The sequence below is a fragment of the Sinocyclocheilus grahami genome, unplaced genomic scaffold, assembly GCF_001515645.1.
Source record: "Sinocyclocheilus grahami isolate Dianchi unplaced genomic scaffold, SAMN03320097.WGS_v1.1 scaffold38.1, whole genome shotgun sequence".
NCBI lineage: Eukaryota > Metazoa > Chordata > Actinopteri > Cypriniformes > Cyprinidae > Sinocyclocheilus > Sinocyclocheilus grahami.
In genome coordinates this window covers 1,784,008-1,803,747 of record NW_015505217.1, presented here as the reverse complement: position 1 = coordinate 1,803,747, position 19,740 = coordinate 1,784,008, and the positions used below count along the sequence as shown (strand labels likewise).

Genomic DNA, 19,740 nt, shown 5'->3' with positions numbered 1-19,740 from the left:
CTGTATAACTGTATAATTAATTAAAAATATTGATTTGATTTTAATTATATATATATATATATATATATATATATATATATATATATATACAGTATGTATAAATATATATATATATATATATATATATATACAGTATGTATAAATCATAATATACATTTATTCATTAATAATATTAATTAAAACTATTTTACATTAATATTAACACCATTCATATACAATATAATAATAAGTAAATAAATAAATATTACACACACCTCTTATTCAGACTGCTGTAATACTCAATAATCAGACTGTTATAACACACACACACACACACTTCCTGATCAACTTACTGAACCAGGACAGTTCAATTTACTCCCATGGTTACAGATAGATCAGTTGGACTAGTCTCAATAGCTTTTCGTCGCCTCGGCTAATGAGGTTATATCCTCGTTTTCTACTCAAATCTCCATCAGCTGGAGATGGGCTCAATCGGCGACGTTTAGTCGAGCGAGAAGTAGTCTGAGAGAAGGGAAAAAAAGTATACTATGAAGGATACTATGAATGCAACACTGATTGGTTAATGGTACCTTAAGAATGTAAAAAGGTACAGAACTCTTTACTCTAGCTAATATTTGTCAGAATAAACATATATCAGTACAGTATTTAGTATATACTGCATAGTACTCAGAAAGCTAGTACTGCATTGTGAAAATAGCCTACACTCTTAAAAATAAAGGTGCTTCAAACGGTTCTTCAAGCGATGCCATATAAGAACCATTTTTGGTTCCACAAAGAACCATTCAGTCAAAGGTTCTTTAAAGAACCATCTCTTTCTTACCTTTTTATAATCTGATGAACCTTCTTTCACCACAAAGAACCTTTTGTGAAACAGAAAGGTTCTTCAGATGTTAAAGGTTATTTATGGAACCATTTAGACAAAAAGGTTCTTCTATGGCATCGTGAAGCACCTTTATTTTTAATAGTGTATGACTTACTTAATCACCTGGTTCACCTTTGTGTTTTAAAATATAAAACAATGAGGGTACAACAAAAACGGGGACAAGTCGGTATTTAGAGTGTGTGCTGTTTGGTGGGACACGAGGAACTCCCATAAACGGGTAGAAATTGGAAAGTGGAATTTAATTTTCACTTTTGTTTGTACTGTGCTGATGGCACAGATGAGAGAGGTTGAGGTGAGAAAAAAAGCAGCCGACTCTCTGAGCCCAGATCTGATGATGTAAAGCCTTTCTCCCACACGTCTCCTCTGACTCATCAGTACTTAAGGGAACGGCTGTTTGTTGGTTCACCTTCAAGCTGAAAGTGTAGCGTTATTTGTATTCCAGCCATCAATAATGGATAGTGCTGTTGGCTATTGTTTGATTCATGAAGAGAAACCTGCAGGCCAGTTTTGACAAGTTTCCTCTTCAGTCTGCGAATAAAGGCCTGTTCACATCAAGTCCAGTGATTCTCAACAATAGTGGCATTTTTTCGGTTTAAACAAATCATTGTTTTTATCATTGTTTTCATTCACAGAAGTCTTCAAAGACTGAGCAAAAAGTGTGACCAGCTACTGTAACCTACAGGAAGGGTCAGAGAATGAATCAGTAAAGATATATAAACAAATCATTGAACAAATCTGAATGAATCTTAGGTGAATGGAATCAAAAGGGTTGCATTATAAATTGAATCACTGAACCAATCTGCATAGATTTTTTGGAAATGGAATCAAAAGAGTCATGATACAAAAAAAAATCACGAATGGATCCTTGGTAAGTGGAATCAGAGTCAAGCTACAAAATTAATTAAACATTAAACAAATGTGCATTAATCTTTGGGGAATTGAATAAAAATAGTTAATTTACAAAATGAATTAGTGAACAAATTTGAATGAATGTTTGGAGAATATACTCAAAAGAGTTACATTACAAAATAATTCACTAAACAAATCTGCATACATTTTTTGGGGGAATGGAATCAAAAGAGTCATGATACAAAACAAATCAGTGAAAAAAAATATGTAGAATCCTTAGTAATTAGAATCAACGAATCAAATTACAAAATGAATCAGTGAAAAAAATCTGAATGAATCTTTGGACAATATAATCAAAAGATTTGCATTACAAAATGAATCATAGAAATACATTACAAAATGAATGAGTGAGCAAATTAGCATGAATCTTTTGGGAATTTTATAAATAGAGTCATGCTACAAAACATATGAATGAATCCTTGGTGAATGGAATCAAATAAGACACATTATAAAATTAACAAGTGAACAACTTTGAACTAATCAATGGGGAATGGAATCCCCCTTGGAAACTTGGAAAATAGTCAAGTTACAAAACGAATCACTGAAAAACAAATCTTTGGTCAACTGAAGCAAAGTCAAGTCACAGAACGAATCAGTGAACAAATGTGAACTAATCCTTGGGGAATGGGATAAAAAGAGTTCAGTTACAAAATGAATCAGTCAACAAAAGTGAATAAATCTTTGACCAATGGAATCAAGGAGAAAAATTTAAAGAATCAAAAAGAAAAGACTTAATGAATCAGTGAAGAAATCTGAACTAATCTTTAGGGAATGGTATTAAAAAGAGTCAAGACACAAAGTGAAACAGTGAACAAATCTGAGTGAATCTTTGGGGAACAGAATGAAAAATTCAAGTCAATGAATCATTGATCAAACTTTGTTTTTCCAATCAGCTGCATTGGGATGGAATTCAGACACATTAAACATACACTGAAACGGTGTCAAAAATTATGACTTTGTGTAAATAGGCCATAATTCTGCAAACCTTTAAACTGCACAATACAGTAATTATGCTCTACCTTTATATTCGCACCTTCTTATCGGTGGAGGAAAAGGAGCAAGCAAGCATGAAGTGCATTTGAGAAGTGAATATAGAGACACGTGACTGTAATGGTACAATATAACTGTGAAGAGAAGCTGTAAGGATTATCATGTTCATAATGACGTTCCATTCAACTACGAAACTACAGGAAGGCAGAATGATGAATCATTAAATGATAGGTGTTATCACCTTAAGGCAGAGTCTTGCATTTAGAGTGCTCAGAAGTGAGACTTTTGGCATTTGTTTATCAGAACTAATGTTCCTAACAGCAATTTATAGCTGGCAGGACAGCAGAGCCGAAAGAAGTTGTGAAGAGAGGAGCCACCGGCCAACTTGTTGTGACTATGGGACATATGTCAGACTCCATTTAGGATATTGTGGATTCATTCATTCATTCAGTCAGTCATAAATAAATAAATAATTTTTGTCAATAAAAAATATTCTTACTTTCCAACATTAAAGTGTACTGATTTCAGATGCTAGCATATATATATATACAGTATATATATATATATATATATATATATATATATATATATATACAGTATGTATAAATCATAATATACATTTATTCATTAATAATATTAATTAAAACTATTTTACATTAATATTAACACCATTCATATACAATATAATAATAAGTAAATAAATAAATATTACACACACCTCTTATTCAGACTGCTGTAATACTCAATAATCAGACTGTTATAACACACACACACACACACTTCCTGATCAACTTACTGAACCAGGACAGTTCAATTTACTCCCATGGTTACAGATAGATCAGTTGGACTAGTCTCAATAGCTTTTCGTCGCCTCGGCTAATGAGGTTATATCCTCGTTTTCTACTCAAATCTCCATCAGCTGGAGATGGGCTCAATCGGCGACGTTTAGTCGAGCGAGAAGTAGTCTGAGAGAAGGGAAAAAAAGTATACTATGAAGGATACTATGAATGCAACACTGATTGGTTAATGGTACCTTAAGAATGTAAAAAGGTACAGAACTCTTTACTCTAGCTAATATTTGTCAGAATAAACATATATCAGTACAGTATTTAGTATATACTGCATAGTACTCAGAAAGCTAGTACTGCATTGTGAAAATAGCCTACACTCTTAAAAATAAAGGTGCTTCAAACGGTTCTTCAAGCGATGCCATATAAGAACCATTTTTGGTTCCACAAAGAACCATTCAGTCAAAGGTTCTTTAAAGAACCATCTCTTTCTTACCTTTTTATAATCTGATGAACCTTCTTTCACCACAAAGAACCTTTTGTGAAACAGAAAGGTTCTTCAGATGTTAAAGGTTATTTATGGAACCATTTAGACAAAAAGGTTCTTCTATGGCATCGTGAAGCACCTTTATTTTTAATAGTGTATGACTTACTTAATCACCTGGTTCACCTTTGTGTTTTAAAATATAAAACAATGAGGGTACAACAAAAACGGGGACAAGTCGGTATTTAGAGTGTGTGCTGTTTGGTGGGACACGAGGAACTCCCATAAACGGGTAGAAATTGGAAAGTGGAATTTAATTTTCACTTTTGTTTGTACTGTGCTGATGGCACAGATGAGAGAGGTTGAGGTGAGAAAAAAAGCAGCCGACTCTCTGAGCCCAGATCTGATGATGTAAAGCCTTTCTCCCACACGTCTCCTCTGACTCATCAGTACTTAAGGGAACGGCTGTTTGTTGGTTCACCTTCAAGCTGAAAGTGTAGCGTTATTTGTATTCCAGCCATCAATAATGGATAGTGCTGTTGGCTATTGTTTGATTCATGAAGAGAAACCTGCAGGCCAGTTTTGACAAGTTTCCTCTTCAGTCTGCGAATAAAGGCCTGTTCACATCAAGTCCAGTGATTCTCAACAATAGTGGCATTTTTTCGGTTTAAACAAATCATTGTTTTTATCATTGTTTTCATTCACAGAAGTCTTCAAAGACTGAGCAAAAAGTGTGACCAGCTACTGTAACCTACAGGAAGGGTCAGAGAATGAATCAGTAAAGATATATAAACAAATCATTGAACAAATCTGAATGAATCTTAGGTGAATGGAATCAAAAGGGTTGCATTATAAATTGAATCACTGAACCAATCTGCATAGATTTTTTGGAAATGGAATCAAAAGAGTCATGATACAAAAAAAAATCACGAATGGATCCTTGGTAAGTGGAATCAGAGTCAAGCTACAAAATTAATTAAACATTAAACAAATGTGCATTAATCTTTGGGGAATTGAATAAAAATAGTTAATTTACAAAACGAATTAGTGAACAAATTTGAATGAATGTTTGGAGAATATACTCAAAAGAGTTACATTACAAAATAATTCACTAAACAAATCTGCATACATTTTTTGGGGGAATGGAATCAAAAGAGTCATGATACAAAACAAATCAGTGAAAAAAAATATGTAGGATCCTTAGTAATTAGAATCAACGAATCAAATTACAAAATGAATCAGTGAAAAAAATCTGAATGAATCTTTGGACAATATAATCAAAAGATTTGCATTACAAAATGAATCATAGAAATACATTACAAAATGAATGAGTGAGCAAATTAGCATGAATCTTTTGGGAATTTTATAAATAGAGTCATGCTACAAAACATATGAATGAATCCTTGGTGAATGGAATCAAATAAGACACATTATAAAATTAACAAGTGAACAACTTTGAACTAATCAATGGGGAATGGAATCCCCCTTGGAAACTTGGAAAATAGTCAAGTTACAAAACGAATCACTGAAAAACAAATCTTTGGTCAACTGAAGCAAAGTCAAGTCACAGAACGAATCAGTGAACAAATGTGAACTAATCCTTGGGGAATGGGATAAAAAGAGTTCAGTTACAAAATGAATCAGTCAACAAAAGTGAATAAATCTTTGACCAATGGAATCAAGGAGAAAAATTTAAAGAATCAAAAAGAAAAGACTTAATGAATCAGTGAAGAAATCTGAACTAATCTTTAGGGAATGGTATTAAAAAGAGTCAAGACACAAAGTGAAACAGTGAACAAATCTGAGTGAATCTTTGGGGAACAGAATGAAAAATTCAAGTCAATGAATCATTGATCAAACTTTGTTTTTCCAATCAGCTGCATTGGGATGGAATTCAGACACATTAAACATACACTGAAACGGTGTCAAAAATTATGACTTTGTGTAAATAGGCCATAATTCTGCAAACCTTTAAACTGCACAATACAGTAATTATGCTCTACCTTTATATTCGCACCTTCTTATCGGTGGAGGAAAAGGAGCAAGCAAGCATGAAGTGCATTTGAGAAGTGAATATAGAGACACGTGACTGTAATGGTACAATATAACTGTGAAGAGAAGCTGTAAGGATTATCATGTTCATAATGACGTTCCATTCAACTACGAAACTACAGGAAGGCAGAATGATGAATCATTAAATGATAGGTGTTATCACCTTAAGGCAGAGTCTTGCATTTAGAGTGCTCAGAAGTGAGACTTTTGGCATTTGTTTATCAGAACTAATGTTCCTAACAGCAATTTATAGCTGGCAGGACAGCAGAGCCGAAAGAAGTTGTGAAGAGAGGAGCCACCGGCCAACTTGTTGTGACTATGGGACATATGTCAGACTCCATTTAGGATATTGTGGATTCATTCATTCATTCAGTCAGTCATAAATAAATAAATAATTTTTGTCAATAAAAAATATTCTTACTTTCCAACATTAAAGTGTACTGATTTCAGATGCTAGCTTTGCTTTGTGTCCCTCTGGGAATCAGTCACATTTCCCTGTGCTAATTATAAAAATAGAAGTGTTGCAAAATAGTCTTTGCTTAATGACTGTGAAGAGACAGTAATTAAAACAAAAAAAATCTAATTAATGATCTCCACTGTGATACTTTGCATCATTTTAAGAATAGGGAACAATCTGTCACCCCAGTGAATAGTGTGGAGTGTTGCTGATTGACTCTGACTCTGCCACAGAAAATCAGTGAAAAAAAAGAAAATGGGGCGCCATCTTTCATAAGCAACACAACAGGGACAGCAGAGAGAAGGCATTAGCTAAACCTTGAGCTCTCATCACAACAGATTATGAAAGAAATGTACAAAAAATGGATCTCGCCTCTCAAGGTTGCAGAGGATTTGTGTGCTACAATAAATAGAGCAAGTAAAGCCTGAGAAATGCATAAACAAATGTCTTCATAAAGAAAGCAATGTGTTTATATAATGCATGCAGTTTGATAGAAGCATCAAGCCCCCTCAGATTTTTGAGCCAAGTGGATTTTATATGCAACTTAAACGCAAAAAAAAAACAACAACAACAACATAATGTTTTAAACTAAACACTATCATAATTTAAAGGGGTCCTATTATGTTCTTTTACAAAGTCTTGATTTTGTTTTGGGGGTATACTAGAACAGGCTCTCATACTAGGTTGTTCGAAAAACACATTATATATTTCACATATTTTACATTATTACAGCATCTCTCTCCCCAGTCTGGCACGAACGGCTCGAATAGTTCCTGTATCAAATGAAGGCCCGCCTTCTGAAATACGTAATGTGCTGTGATTGGTTAGCTGGGCCAGTGTGTGTTGTGATTGGCACCACTCGGCGCCTCCTCGAGAGATATGTCATGCCCTTTACCATAGCAGCCTGCTGCAAGCTTCAGTGTAAATATTGCGTCAAAATCAAAACAATTTGTGTACGATTTAAACCCGGATGATTGTAAGCACTCAAAGTTCATCTGCCTTGGGAAAGCTAGTGTGTCTCTGACATTGTGATAACACTCGTTGCCTTCTCTAGTGCAGCTCAATCAGGTCTCGTCCCATTCGTCGATATTTGTGATATCACAAATCCTGGAAAATATGCGTTGTAGTCCAAACGAGTCGTTCGTTGTAGTTTTTGAAAAGTGATTTCTGTTAAATAAAATATCTCCTTTTGAATTAGACTTTGAGCTTTGTAGCTTTTGCAGATCTTTTTTATGCTCAAACAGCAACATTACAGACTAACTAAAGTTGAAAAAGCATAATAGGACCCCTTTAACTTAACCCCTTTAAGTCTCCCCAAACCCATATGACACAAAAGAAGACATCAAAATGTCAAAACTGCTCTTTTCCAAACATCACAAAATGCATGGCGATCACTGTTTAGTCGCAATGTGCTCAGATAAAAATTACAAATACTTTACAAATAAAATAAATATAAATAATATAAATCAATATATAATTAATTGAAATTAATTTAATATTTGAATCGTATATTGTTTTTAAATAATGTTTTAAATGATAAGTATGTATTTAAAATAAAATAAAATAAAATATCCCTTTTGACACTATACAAGAACTAAGCACTGGACTAAAACTAGCAGACAAGACTGCAGCCATTTTTGGTTCAATTCCAGAGCATATGTCAAATAGCTGTTCTTTTTGCATTGACATACCTGTCCTGAAATACCTTGGCTCTGGCAAATTAGATTCCTTAAATTTCCTCAAACAGTCACGGCACATTCACTGCTGTACCTTTACTTTCTGCTAACCTTGAGCAACGAAAATGAGATGCCTTTCTTCTTGTTAATAGCGACTGTCCCTTCTTTGCTTCTGAGCTAAATATAATTTCCAATACAACATATGCCTCTTTAGTCCCTCATTCCCATTCAAAACTCCAGCGGAACTACCGTTCCAGTGCAGAGCAGGCTACATGACTGACGCGTCCCGCAGGACAAATCCTAGGGAATGAGACGGGGCGAGCAGATGTAGGACACAAGCATAAATGACAGCTACAACAGAGACTCTATTTTGTTAAAAACGGCTCTGCTGTTAAAATAACCAATCAAGCGATTCCTCAAACACATATCCGTCATAACCAACCAATTTATAATGGCTTTTATCTAGCATATTTGACACTGAACGTCAAGTGGCTTCACAACACAGTACCAAAATGGGTTAAATCGCATAAAAGGAACAATAATGCCCTTTAAATCAAACATATATCAGCTATTAATATAACCATGAACTACATAGGCTCAACAATAAGCACAATTCTTAAAATTCTGAATTGGAAAATTGATCATTTTGGTTTCTAAATCCCATATTTTCTTTCACTTTGCATGTTAAGCAACCAGTCCGTGTCGACATCTGCCTAATTTTGCTAGGTTCCAATGAATTTACACCAAAATACCACAAATTCCAATTCTGATTGAAAAAAAAAAGTTATCCACAAAAATATAGCTAAATGCATTAAAAATAATATTTTACCCAATAATGAAAATTCTGTCATTTACTCAACCTCATGCTATTACAAATCTGTATGACTTTTTATTTCTTCTGTGAAACACAATATAAGACATTTAGAAAATTAAAGATTTATAAAAAATAATTAATAAAATAAATAGTTAATAAAATAAAATAAAATATAAATATACTTCTTTTTTTTCGGTAACAGTGAACGTCATTGGCGTCCGATGTTTTTTTATTCTGCAGAAAAGTCATACAGATTTAAAGCAACATCAGGGTGAATAAATTACATAACCTTTTTAGTCGGACCATCTTTTTAATTGCATTCACCATTTTTTTCCAGGTCACAACCCACCAGTTGAGAACCATGATGATTTGAACAGCCTAAAAAAATCCATCCAAGCTGAATTCAATCTAAATTTCGCCATAAATGGACCATACAGGTAGCACAAATCCTACTGTAATCGCATATAATTCAGCTGTCAAACATGACCTTCAAGCTTCCTACGTACTCTTTCAGAACACTTCATGTGTATTCGCATGTGTGTGGTGCGTCTAAAGCGTGAGGTACTCAGCATCAGTGACAGGCCAACACAAACTATGACACAAACGAGCCACTTGCCACTTCCAGACGCCCCCTTCTCCTCTACCGGAATAGAAGCATCATTCGGGTCTGATCGCCCTGACTACATGTTCTTCAAGCATCTGCGTTGCCAGACCCTGTTAATATCCATCAACATAAAAGGGAGACGCCACCTCTTTCAGAAATGTAAAATTAAAGTAATGCTCTCCTTGGCTGCGGCTAACATGCACTGCAACCGATTACCAGCGATTTGTCACCCCTGGCAGGTCCCCACGTTGGGCGCCATGTGCTTATTCAGTATCCTGCTTTCACCCGAGACTGTCTCTAAATTATCCAACGTACTGTTAATCTTAAAGAATGATGTTTAATTGCAAGTATCGAACGTGAAGTGAAAAAAAGTGTTTTTACTCCATTCAAAATGATCATTTATAAAAGGTATGGGCTTGATAAAAACACCTTTTTGTTGTGCACGACTGGGCAGTGCCGCATTATCACCTGTGTGAATTGCATAAGGGAGATTAGAAGCGGCCTTGTCTTGAATATTCATGTTTTGCTTATTCATGCCTGCAGGACACACAAATTATCTCGGGGAAGACGGAGTCATAGGAGCTTGTTTAATATCTCGCTTTTGTTTGGCGTGGAAATTATAGAAAATGAAGCAAATACAAAGAGTCGTTGAAGCTCGATCGACACGCTCGCTTGTGAATTCAAATATTCATGATGAACTTGGAAAAAAAAACAAATCAAACGGTCGTTTCATATTCCCTTTGTAATGAGGACTGAAATCTTCATTACACATGCTCGGTATTATAATTTCATATATTGTGTAAGATGCCAGAGGATGATAAAATATTAAATTATATTCATAACGCATAGAAGAAAAATGCCACAATGGCAGGAGAAAACCGCTTTTGAGTTCAAATAGTCAGGGATTGGATTATGGCAATTTGAAAACATGACTCCGTGACTCCGGAGAGACGTCTTATTTAAATTGACGTGAATGAAAACGAGGCTGTGAGGCAGTTAATATAAGCGAGTTTAGGCTTCTTTGTTCATAAATTTCTGAATGAATATACAAAGACATGGGTTGTGCAATGTCCAATGGCGAATAATAATCAATATCAATGGGCAATATTGATTGTCATAGTTTGAAAACTGGTATTCATCCCACAATACTTTTCTATCTTTCTAAATAAATAAATAAATAAATAAAGCAGGGACACATAGTGGGAAAAATAAAATGTAGGAAATATCCTCACAGAGGCACTTCCAAGAACCTATTTTTTTCTTGTAACTTAACAATTCACTTCATATATAAAAAATAAGTTGACAGAGCTCTAGATCAAATGGGGATGTAGGCTTGAGTCAAGTCTGTTAAAAATTTTATTGCATGCTACCAAGAGCTAGAAATCTCCCTCTTGCTCAGTTACGCCATGTGTGCGTGTTCTGCACTGACAAATGCATTCTTCTACATCTACTATAAAACAGTCCTACACACCAGCACACATGACCACCCACACACACACGCTTGAATCTGTAAGAATGTAGAGGTTCGCTTTAACTTAGAATAATCACGTCAGCCACCGTCTACGGCCAAACGGTCACAGCGTGGAATTCAAATGAGTTTCATGTAAAATTCACAGGTTTCAGCTTCATTTGAATAAGCATGTAAGTTTAACGCAACGCCTCACTCTTCAAAGGCATCTCATTATAGTGCTTTTGTTGAAAAAAATATTAAAGTTTTGGCTTGTAATTTATTAATCCTTCTCTTTTTGTTCTTACAAATTCCTCATTTTTTTCTGTTGCTGCAGTGCAGTGGCTTTTGTAATGAAATGTTTTCCATAACTCTGTAGTAAAAATAAGATCAAATATGTTAAATGATTCACATTTTGGGTTTAAGCCACTGCTGGCCCGTAACAATATGTTCCAAAAAAGAATAATGCGGATCACATTCAAAACTCGCACAAACACCCATGCTTGAACCCTTGTTTTGTTTCACAAAATAGATGTCAGGAGCTAAACAACTTAGACTAAAAAATAAAATGAAGCCCAAAGTATACTTTGCGTTTTTGTAAGTGTATGCGTATATTCGAACGCATAGCCTTTCAAAGTATACTCCATTTGATGTTGTGCGCGAACACACAGACGGTCGACACATGCGCTCTTGAAAGCTTCATCCATGTCCAGTGTCTGCACTATTTTTCCCCATAATTTATGACCGATAACAAATATTTGTGAACTCTTTTAAACCAAAGCTGGTCTATCCAATCCCCTCTCGCTCACAAGCGCTTGTCAATGCTGTCTGTTGTTGTTGTTGTAGTCTCCGCTATTTTGTTGATGTTGTTCCATCTTAGTTTCCATTAGTTTTGTTTTCTACTGTGAAACAATGGCCCGGGACAGTGTTGCCACCTTGTGGAACAACTGATTACTGCAAAACAAATTCAATGCGCATGTGCGACCTGTGCGTACAAAAATTGGGTGGTGCGCGTACTATTCTGATGACGAAACTCACGTACAGGTAAAAAGTGAAGTATACTTTGGGATTAACAGTGACATATAACTCCAGTACTCAAAGGGGCGCTAGAGTTGCTGTGGCATTAAACCACATGTTAGGTAGCCTCTGATCGACAGGGTTCTCTTAATAATGTTCGTCCACCATGACAGTATTGAGGCCTATATGTGAAATTTAAGAGTCATTTGAGCAACTAATAAATAAATAAATCAGTCAAGTAAGCAACTATAAATGTAGATAAATACATTTAAAAATATAGATTTTGTTAAAAATAAATAATTAAAACAAGTTTACCAATTATTAATATTGAGATAATTTTACATTTATTTTTAAAATTTATTTTATTGATATTTCTTTTCATTTGTGATGAACAGTTAAATGCATTTCTATTTTGTCTACTCCTGTTATTGCTTAATTTACTGTATGTTCATGATTAAATGAGTAGCCTGATTGTTTACATTAATGTTCGAGAAGTATTTGCATTCAAGTACTTGTGTAGAGTACGTTTAAGGTCTTAACATGTTGAAACTCCAAGAAATTTTAGATAAAACTCCCCACTTCATCTCAAGCTTCTATTTCCAGGCAAATCAGAAACCAAAAAGCCTTGTCTGATAGTGTGTGCACCAGCAATCTGTCTAAGTCTACATTTGGGTTACTGCAACAAGCTTCAATTTGCCTAGGCAATAAAGACTTACAGTTTCATTAGGAGCATTATGTGTTACTGACACGAAGCTGTCGCTTCACATTTATGACTAGCGGAGGTTCTGTTATTGTGGGTTAACTGGGGTTGCTGGGTATTCCTTTGGCTCTTTTGATGCGAACAGAGCAGGCTAACATCTAGATAATAATTTCTTCTCATCTCAGCTATAATACTGATCCCTGTCTTAACATGTGGAGATGAAAGCGACGCTAAATGTGCAAGTGTTGTTGCTACTTGCTAATTCCTGACACTCGTCTGCTAAGTTCAAGTAGCATCAAAACAACTAGTAGGACACGGATTAAACTCTTATTTTGCTCTCAAATGAAATGCAACCTAAGCTCCATCTATCACTTGGGAAATGACAGTTTTATCATACATTTACACTCCTACATTCGGCTTTTGCCTGGCAATCATTGGATCAGAGTTTAGTCCCGGGAAGTTCTATATGAATTGAGGGGGATAAAGCGAAGTGCTTCGCTTACTCATAGCACTCAGTGTTATCTTGCCTGGACAGCATGGCTGTAATACTGGCTTATGTCTGGCTGCATAAAAATCTAAATACATACGTGGCAATGCTATTGTACAGTTCAGGTGATTTTGCTAGAGCATTTTGTGAGGCCTGCAGTTTTATTCAGATATACCTCACTGTCTTAATTTGTCCCCAGGCAAGAGTTGGCACAGGAACGGTGCTTCCTGAGGCGAAAAATGGGCCAGACTCAACTGAAAACATGAGGCAATGGTCATATGTGGAGGAAAATTTTGAAAAAACAACACCTGACCTCTTACTTCAAGTAATTTCTGATACAAAAATCAAAATTTGCTTTACTATGGTGCTATTTTTCAGGAGAACTCTCACTTTAACATCACAACTTTATTGTCATTGTTTATTGTTTGCTAACTTCAAGTATGAAGTCATTGAGTTTCTTTGTTAGCTTTTCTTTCCACATTACTTGAGGGGTACTAATAGTGTGTATTCTTCCAGGATCCATGCTAAATTATATTGTTTAGAGTTTTGCAGGTCTGAAAGCATTAGCGGGCCACCCTGGAGCAAAAGCAACCGAGAAGTGCTTCTTCCTGCCTGGTTATAATGAACATTGTATATTTAACATTCATTTGGTCTCACCAAAAAAGAGAGAGGAAAATATTCACATTGTCATTTAATTTTATGATTTTTTATGACCCATCTATGACCTCCATGGTTTAATTGACATGTTTTCGCCAGTAAAATAACAGGGCCTATTCAAATTAGCTCTCAAATTTGGGACCAGGAAAAGCACAGCATGCTCCAAAACTGCGGGAGAGTAATTGAGTAAAACGACAAGGTTTGATCAAAACCGAGGGTGCCTATTACGGAAAGTGTCGACTTGCAGTTAAATCTGGTAGAAAGGCGCACACAGTGAAAAGCATAGACTGGTGGTCTCAAGGAAAAAAGTTGAAAAACCAATACTACATGCCCATAAAACACAATCAACCATATAATTATTCACATCACTGATGTAGACAACAGTGCTTAAACCGACCTACTAAAAAAATAAAAATAAATAAATAAGCAAATAAATTAATAAATTAATAAAAACAAATAAATTAAATTAAAAATCAAATAAAATTACCAAACAAGCCAAATAACTAAATAAATAAACAAATAAATGATAATAAACAAAAATATGCAAAAGAAAAAACATAATTAAAAAAAATAAATTATATGATAAAAATAAATTAACAAATTGAAAAACAAAATAACCAAAATTAAACAATCCAAATAACTAAAACAAAAAACAAATAAATGATAATAAACAAAATAAGCAAATAAATAAGAAAAAAATAATACTTATAAACAACTAAGCAAAATAAATAAAATCATAAAAACCAAGTAAATAAAATCAAATAAAAAGTGAATATAAAAATGATAATAAAAATTTAGCAAAATAAACAGATTATCAAATAACCAAATTAAATTATATATTTTTTATAAATAAACAAATAAACCAACCAAACAGGGTGTGCCACAGGGCTCAGTTCTAGGGCCACTATTATTTCTTATTTATATTATGCCCCTTGGACAAATTATTCACCACCACGGTTTTCAGTACCACTGCTATGTCAACGATATCCAGATATATACTGCTTGCCGACCTGACTGCATCTCTATTGTCATATGTCAACGAGTTAAAGACCTGGTTTAACTCCAATTCTCTCAGTTTGAACTTGACAAAAACCAAAACCTTACTTGTCGGCCCCCCAACTATAACAAAAAACATAACTAATGCCCGCAAATTTGACCTTGAAGCTACATCAATTATTCCATCTGCCACCTTCAAAAACTTTGTATCATTCTTGACTCTTCACTAAACCTAGTTGCCTATATGTGCAATTGAACTTGGCAAATGTCTATTGTCCTTCTATGTATGAAATGATGGTTCACTGGAAAAGGTGCTATATAAATTAAACATATTAACCAACTAACCAACAAACAAACAAATAAATGAAGACTACATTTCCCAGCATTTGTAGAATGTTACCGAATATATTGGCACATGCAAGATGCATCCACTTGGCTTAAACCATTTATTCAGAATTATTTTCATGAGATATCACGTTTGCTTTCCATACGTCAGCATGGTAGCCGGGTCCAGAAGGGGAACAGATGCTACATAATGAATCTGCATTACAACCGCAAGATTATTTATTAATCCGGGTCATCGAAGAATGCCTGGTGGAATTTAGTCATAAGCCACCGGATTGTGCTTTCCATCTGTTGACGGCGTTTCAACACACTTCCAAGTAGTTTCTTCTCCATCAGACAGCTGATAAAGCCAGTGAGATGAGTGGTGAAGCGTCTTCAACAAATAGAAAACAAAAGGTCAGTTTGCTTATGAATAAATTCTTCCAGACGTTTGAATCTGTAGTTAATCGCAGTTCTGACTGGCTGTGCGCGTGTGCAATTTCCTGTGACGCTCAGAGAGCCATTTCTCAAGTCCTTGTCACTCATATGTCCTAACGGTGATGATAATTACAACCCTCAAATAACGTGTGGCTTATACCTGCTGACACAGCATGGCCACATTGAAGACAACTAATACAAGCAGTTTATTAAACATTCCTCCGCTTCTGGATTCATTGACATGTGAAATTGTCATTGCCTCCACTTATGAAAGATGAAGTTTCCTTGACCTCCCTATGTCATAAGTCACCTTATAAACAATAAACGGGTGCTATAAAATGGCACTCTTGGAAAAACTACTGGTGTTCTTGCCAAACAATAGGCAGATTCATGAAAAGGGACGTCTGACTCATAAATTATTTTGAATTAAATCCTTTTTAATGGATCAATTCACAAAACCAGTCTGAACGATTCATCTGAATGATTCGATTCGGTCATTTATTTAAAGAGGATTTGACTGTTATGGCAAAAAGCTAATTACAATGACGGCTGAGTAGCAGAAACGTTACAAATAAGTGTATTGGAAATATGTTTATGATCTGACTGCATGACGATTTTATCAACATGAATGAATGAATTAATTAATTAATTTTATCTTTTTGTTGTTGTTGTTGTTGAAATAACATTAACTGAAATGTACATAAAAACCAAAACTTAAACTTATTTTATTTCACCTATTGCTAAAGTTGTACTAAATAACTAAAACTTAAAATATAAAAAATAATAAAAATGATAGACATAAAAAATACAAAATACAAAATTATTAAAACAAATTAAATTATAAAATGAAAATATTCATTAAAATATTAATATATCATATACATTATGAATAAAACAACAATTACATAATAATTAAAAAAATAAAAGCAAATAAATTAATTGTAAAAAAAAAAAAAAAATACCTAAACAAAAACAAATTACAATAAAAATGAGCAAATAAACAATAAAAATAAATAAGTGATACTTATAAACTAACAACTAAGCAAAATAACTAAACAAAAACAACTAAACAAAACCAAATAAACAAGCAAATACAAATAACTGAATGGAGTAAATAAATAAATAAATACATTTTAGTATTTACGAGCTGTATCATGGATGCAACAAAATGAACTGACACTTAAACTACAATAGATAGCCTAACTAATAACATTTAATAAGGCTAATAAAACGCAATAAACAGTATTATGCGTTTGAAAGCATTTAATGTGCAATGCCAGGACATCAGGGACAACATGATGAGGTAATTATATAATCCCTACTTTAAAAAAAAAGCCTTTAAAAGAACTGATTCACAGAAATAAATCAGACTTCCATTCACTACAAGGAGGGTGTTAAATAGAGGCCGGGGGCTGGTGACAAGGGCCTTGAGATTGGACCCAAGACCCTTTTTCTATCTCATCATGTCCCATCCAATGTGACTGATCAACCGCCCCAGGATGCAATGTGTTACATGGGCCTGGTCTGCTGGACTCTGGTGTAAACTAAATGGATGGAGCTGCCAGCACAATCCTAATCTTGGAGCCAAAACCAGGTCCCACAGCCTCTGGCAGCCAGATAGCTTGTGGAACAAGAAGCAAATGGAAAGTTGAGCCCAAAAGAAATACATGCTTCTTTCAGAATGGGGATGACTTGAATCAAAATAAGGTAAAAGGTATATTGCATACCGTCCAATCATAAAGCATCTCTCCAAGCATGAAAAGTTACATGCCGGTCGGTATCTTCGGTCATTTTCATCATCCTCCTTGTCTTTTTCCCCTCAATGACAAATGGACCATGCTGTGCTCTCTCGCAAAGATAAGCTCAGAATAGTATTTGCCCATCATCTTTTTCTGTCAGCTTTGATTTGGCCGATGCCTCACTGCGTGCTTTGAAATGTCCCTGTCTTCAAGCAATATTAAGTGTGAACTTTTTTTTAGAAGCAAACCTTTATTCCTCCACATAAAAGTGTAAAACATAAACATATTTTCTTCATACTGCATCTAAAAAACATCCAATCCAATAGGGAACAAATGAACCACCTTGAAGTGTATTGGAAGGTGATTTGTTTATTAAGCTCAAGCTAAAAACTTGTATGTCGTGGTACTCTCGTGAACGCGCATCAAAGACTGAAACGGAAGAGAAGAAATTGTTGAATAAAGTCGTTATTTTTGGTTTCTTTGGGCACAAAAATACTGAACCGCTGATGTCACATGGACAGTTTTATCAATGTCCTTACTACCTTTCTGGGCATTTAACGTGGTAGTTCCCTTGCTGTCTATGTATGGTCAACGCTCTCAGATTTAATCAAAAACATCTTAATTAGTGTTCTGAAGATGAACAAAGGTCTTACAGGTTTGGGACAATATGAGGGTAATTAATGACAGAATTTTCATTTTTGGGTGAATTATCCCTTGGGTCCCCTATCCCATTTTTGGGAGAGTTCACCAAAAATGAAAATTCTGATATTGTTTACTTACCCTCTTTTCCATGCATATACAATTGGGACTGGAGCTTTCAAGCTTAAAAAAAAGAAGCAAAAGCACACAAAGGCATCACAAAAGTGGATCTTTTCCATTAACTTCCAAGTCTGAAGTCATACAAAACCTTTGGATGAGAAACAAACTGGTATGTCTGTGATGATTAGTCAGTGGAAATCTCAGCATCTGTCTTAGATCTTCATTGTGTATTCATTTAGAAAGTTAAATGGGTTTAAAATAACACTGAAGGATAAGTTTACCCAAAAACAAAACTTTGCTGAAAATGTACTCACCATCAGGCCATCTAAAATGCAGATTAGTTAGTTTTTCACCAATGGATTATTTGCAGTGAATGGGTGCCATCAGAATGGGAGTTCAGACAGTTGATAAAAACATCACAATAATCAATAAATAATCCACATGACTCAGTCCATCAATAAACGTCTTGTGAAGCAAAAACCTGAATGTTTGTGATAATCAAACCCATAAAGATGTTTTGAACTTCAAACCGTTGCTTCTAGCTTCCAAATCTTCCATTATTCTAGTCTGAATCAGGTGAGAAATATGCACAGATCAAGCACTGTTTACAAGGCAAAAAACTGTCAAAAACTGTTTTAAACAAGTATGTTAGTGAATTTTCATGAGAGATGACAACAGTGGATGTTTTCACTGGAGGAAGCATTATTATAGATTATGGACTTGCATTGTGGCCAGAAGTGGTGGTATAAAGTTTAAACCTTATTGATAGATTTGTTTCTTACAAATACGTAGCTTTTCCCTTCACAGGACATTAATTGATGGACTGGAGTCGTGTGGATTACTTGTGGATTATTGTGATGTTTTTATCAGCTGTTTAAACTGTCATTCTGACGGCACCCATTCACTGCTGAGGATCAATTGGTGAGAAAGAATGAAGAAAAAGTAATCTACATCTTTGATGGCCCGAGAGTGAGTACATTTTCAGCCAATGTAAATTTTTGGGTGCACTATTGCTTTAAGGGTAAGTAAATGACAAATTTTTCATTTTTTGGGTGAACTATCCCTTTGATTTAGCAGGGACAGCTGCTTCCATGGAAGCCATTAGAATCCCATCGACATATTTTCTGTATTAAGCATAGATAATCAATAGTCCAAATTTATGGTCGCTTAGAAAATAATCAACATACATCAGCACTCTGATAATAGGGGACGGTTGGTTTCAGATCCAAGTGTAGAACACAAATGGATAGATTATGAAGCAGAAGGTCAGATGCTCGATACGGATCAAGCATCACTCCCTGGAGATATTGCACTTCAAGGTGTTAGTTACATTTAATTTACCTTGCGTAGTATGGATAGTGACATCTTTGTCTAAATAAATCAGCTGAGGTCTGTGATCGTGTTCCTTCATCCGATCAAGCTAGTGGATGATCTTCATGCCTCTGGTTTCGACGACCAGCAGCTCCAGAAAAGCAGTTAGATGGATGTCCCCAGGCCACAGCCATTCGTTCTTCTTCAT

The 19,740-nt window shown here is 34.9% G+C and overlaps 1 protein-coding gene across 1 annotated transcript in view; it reads right to left on the bottom strand.

The window, feature by feature from the left end:
* The window catches only part of LOC107581856 (cytosolic carboxypeptidase 1-like), a 97,422-nt gene extending 77,682 nt beyond the window's left edge, over window positions 1–19,740 (bottom strand). The window contains exon 1 of the mRNA XM_016267527.1: window positions 19,662–19,740. Within this exon, the coding sequence (XP_016123013.1) occupies window positions 19,662–19,740 (79 nt within the window). The remainder of the gene's footprint in view (window positions 1–19,661) is intronic.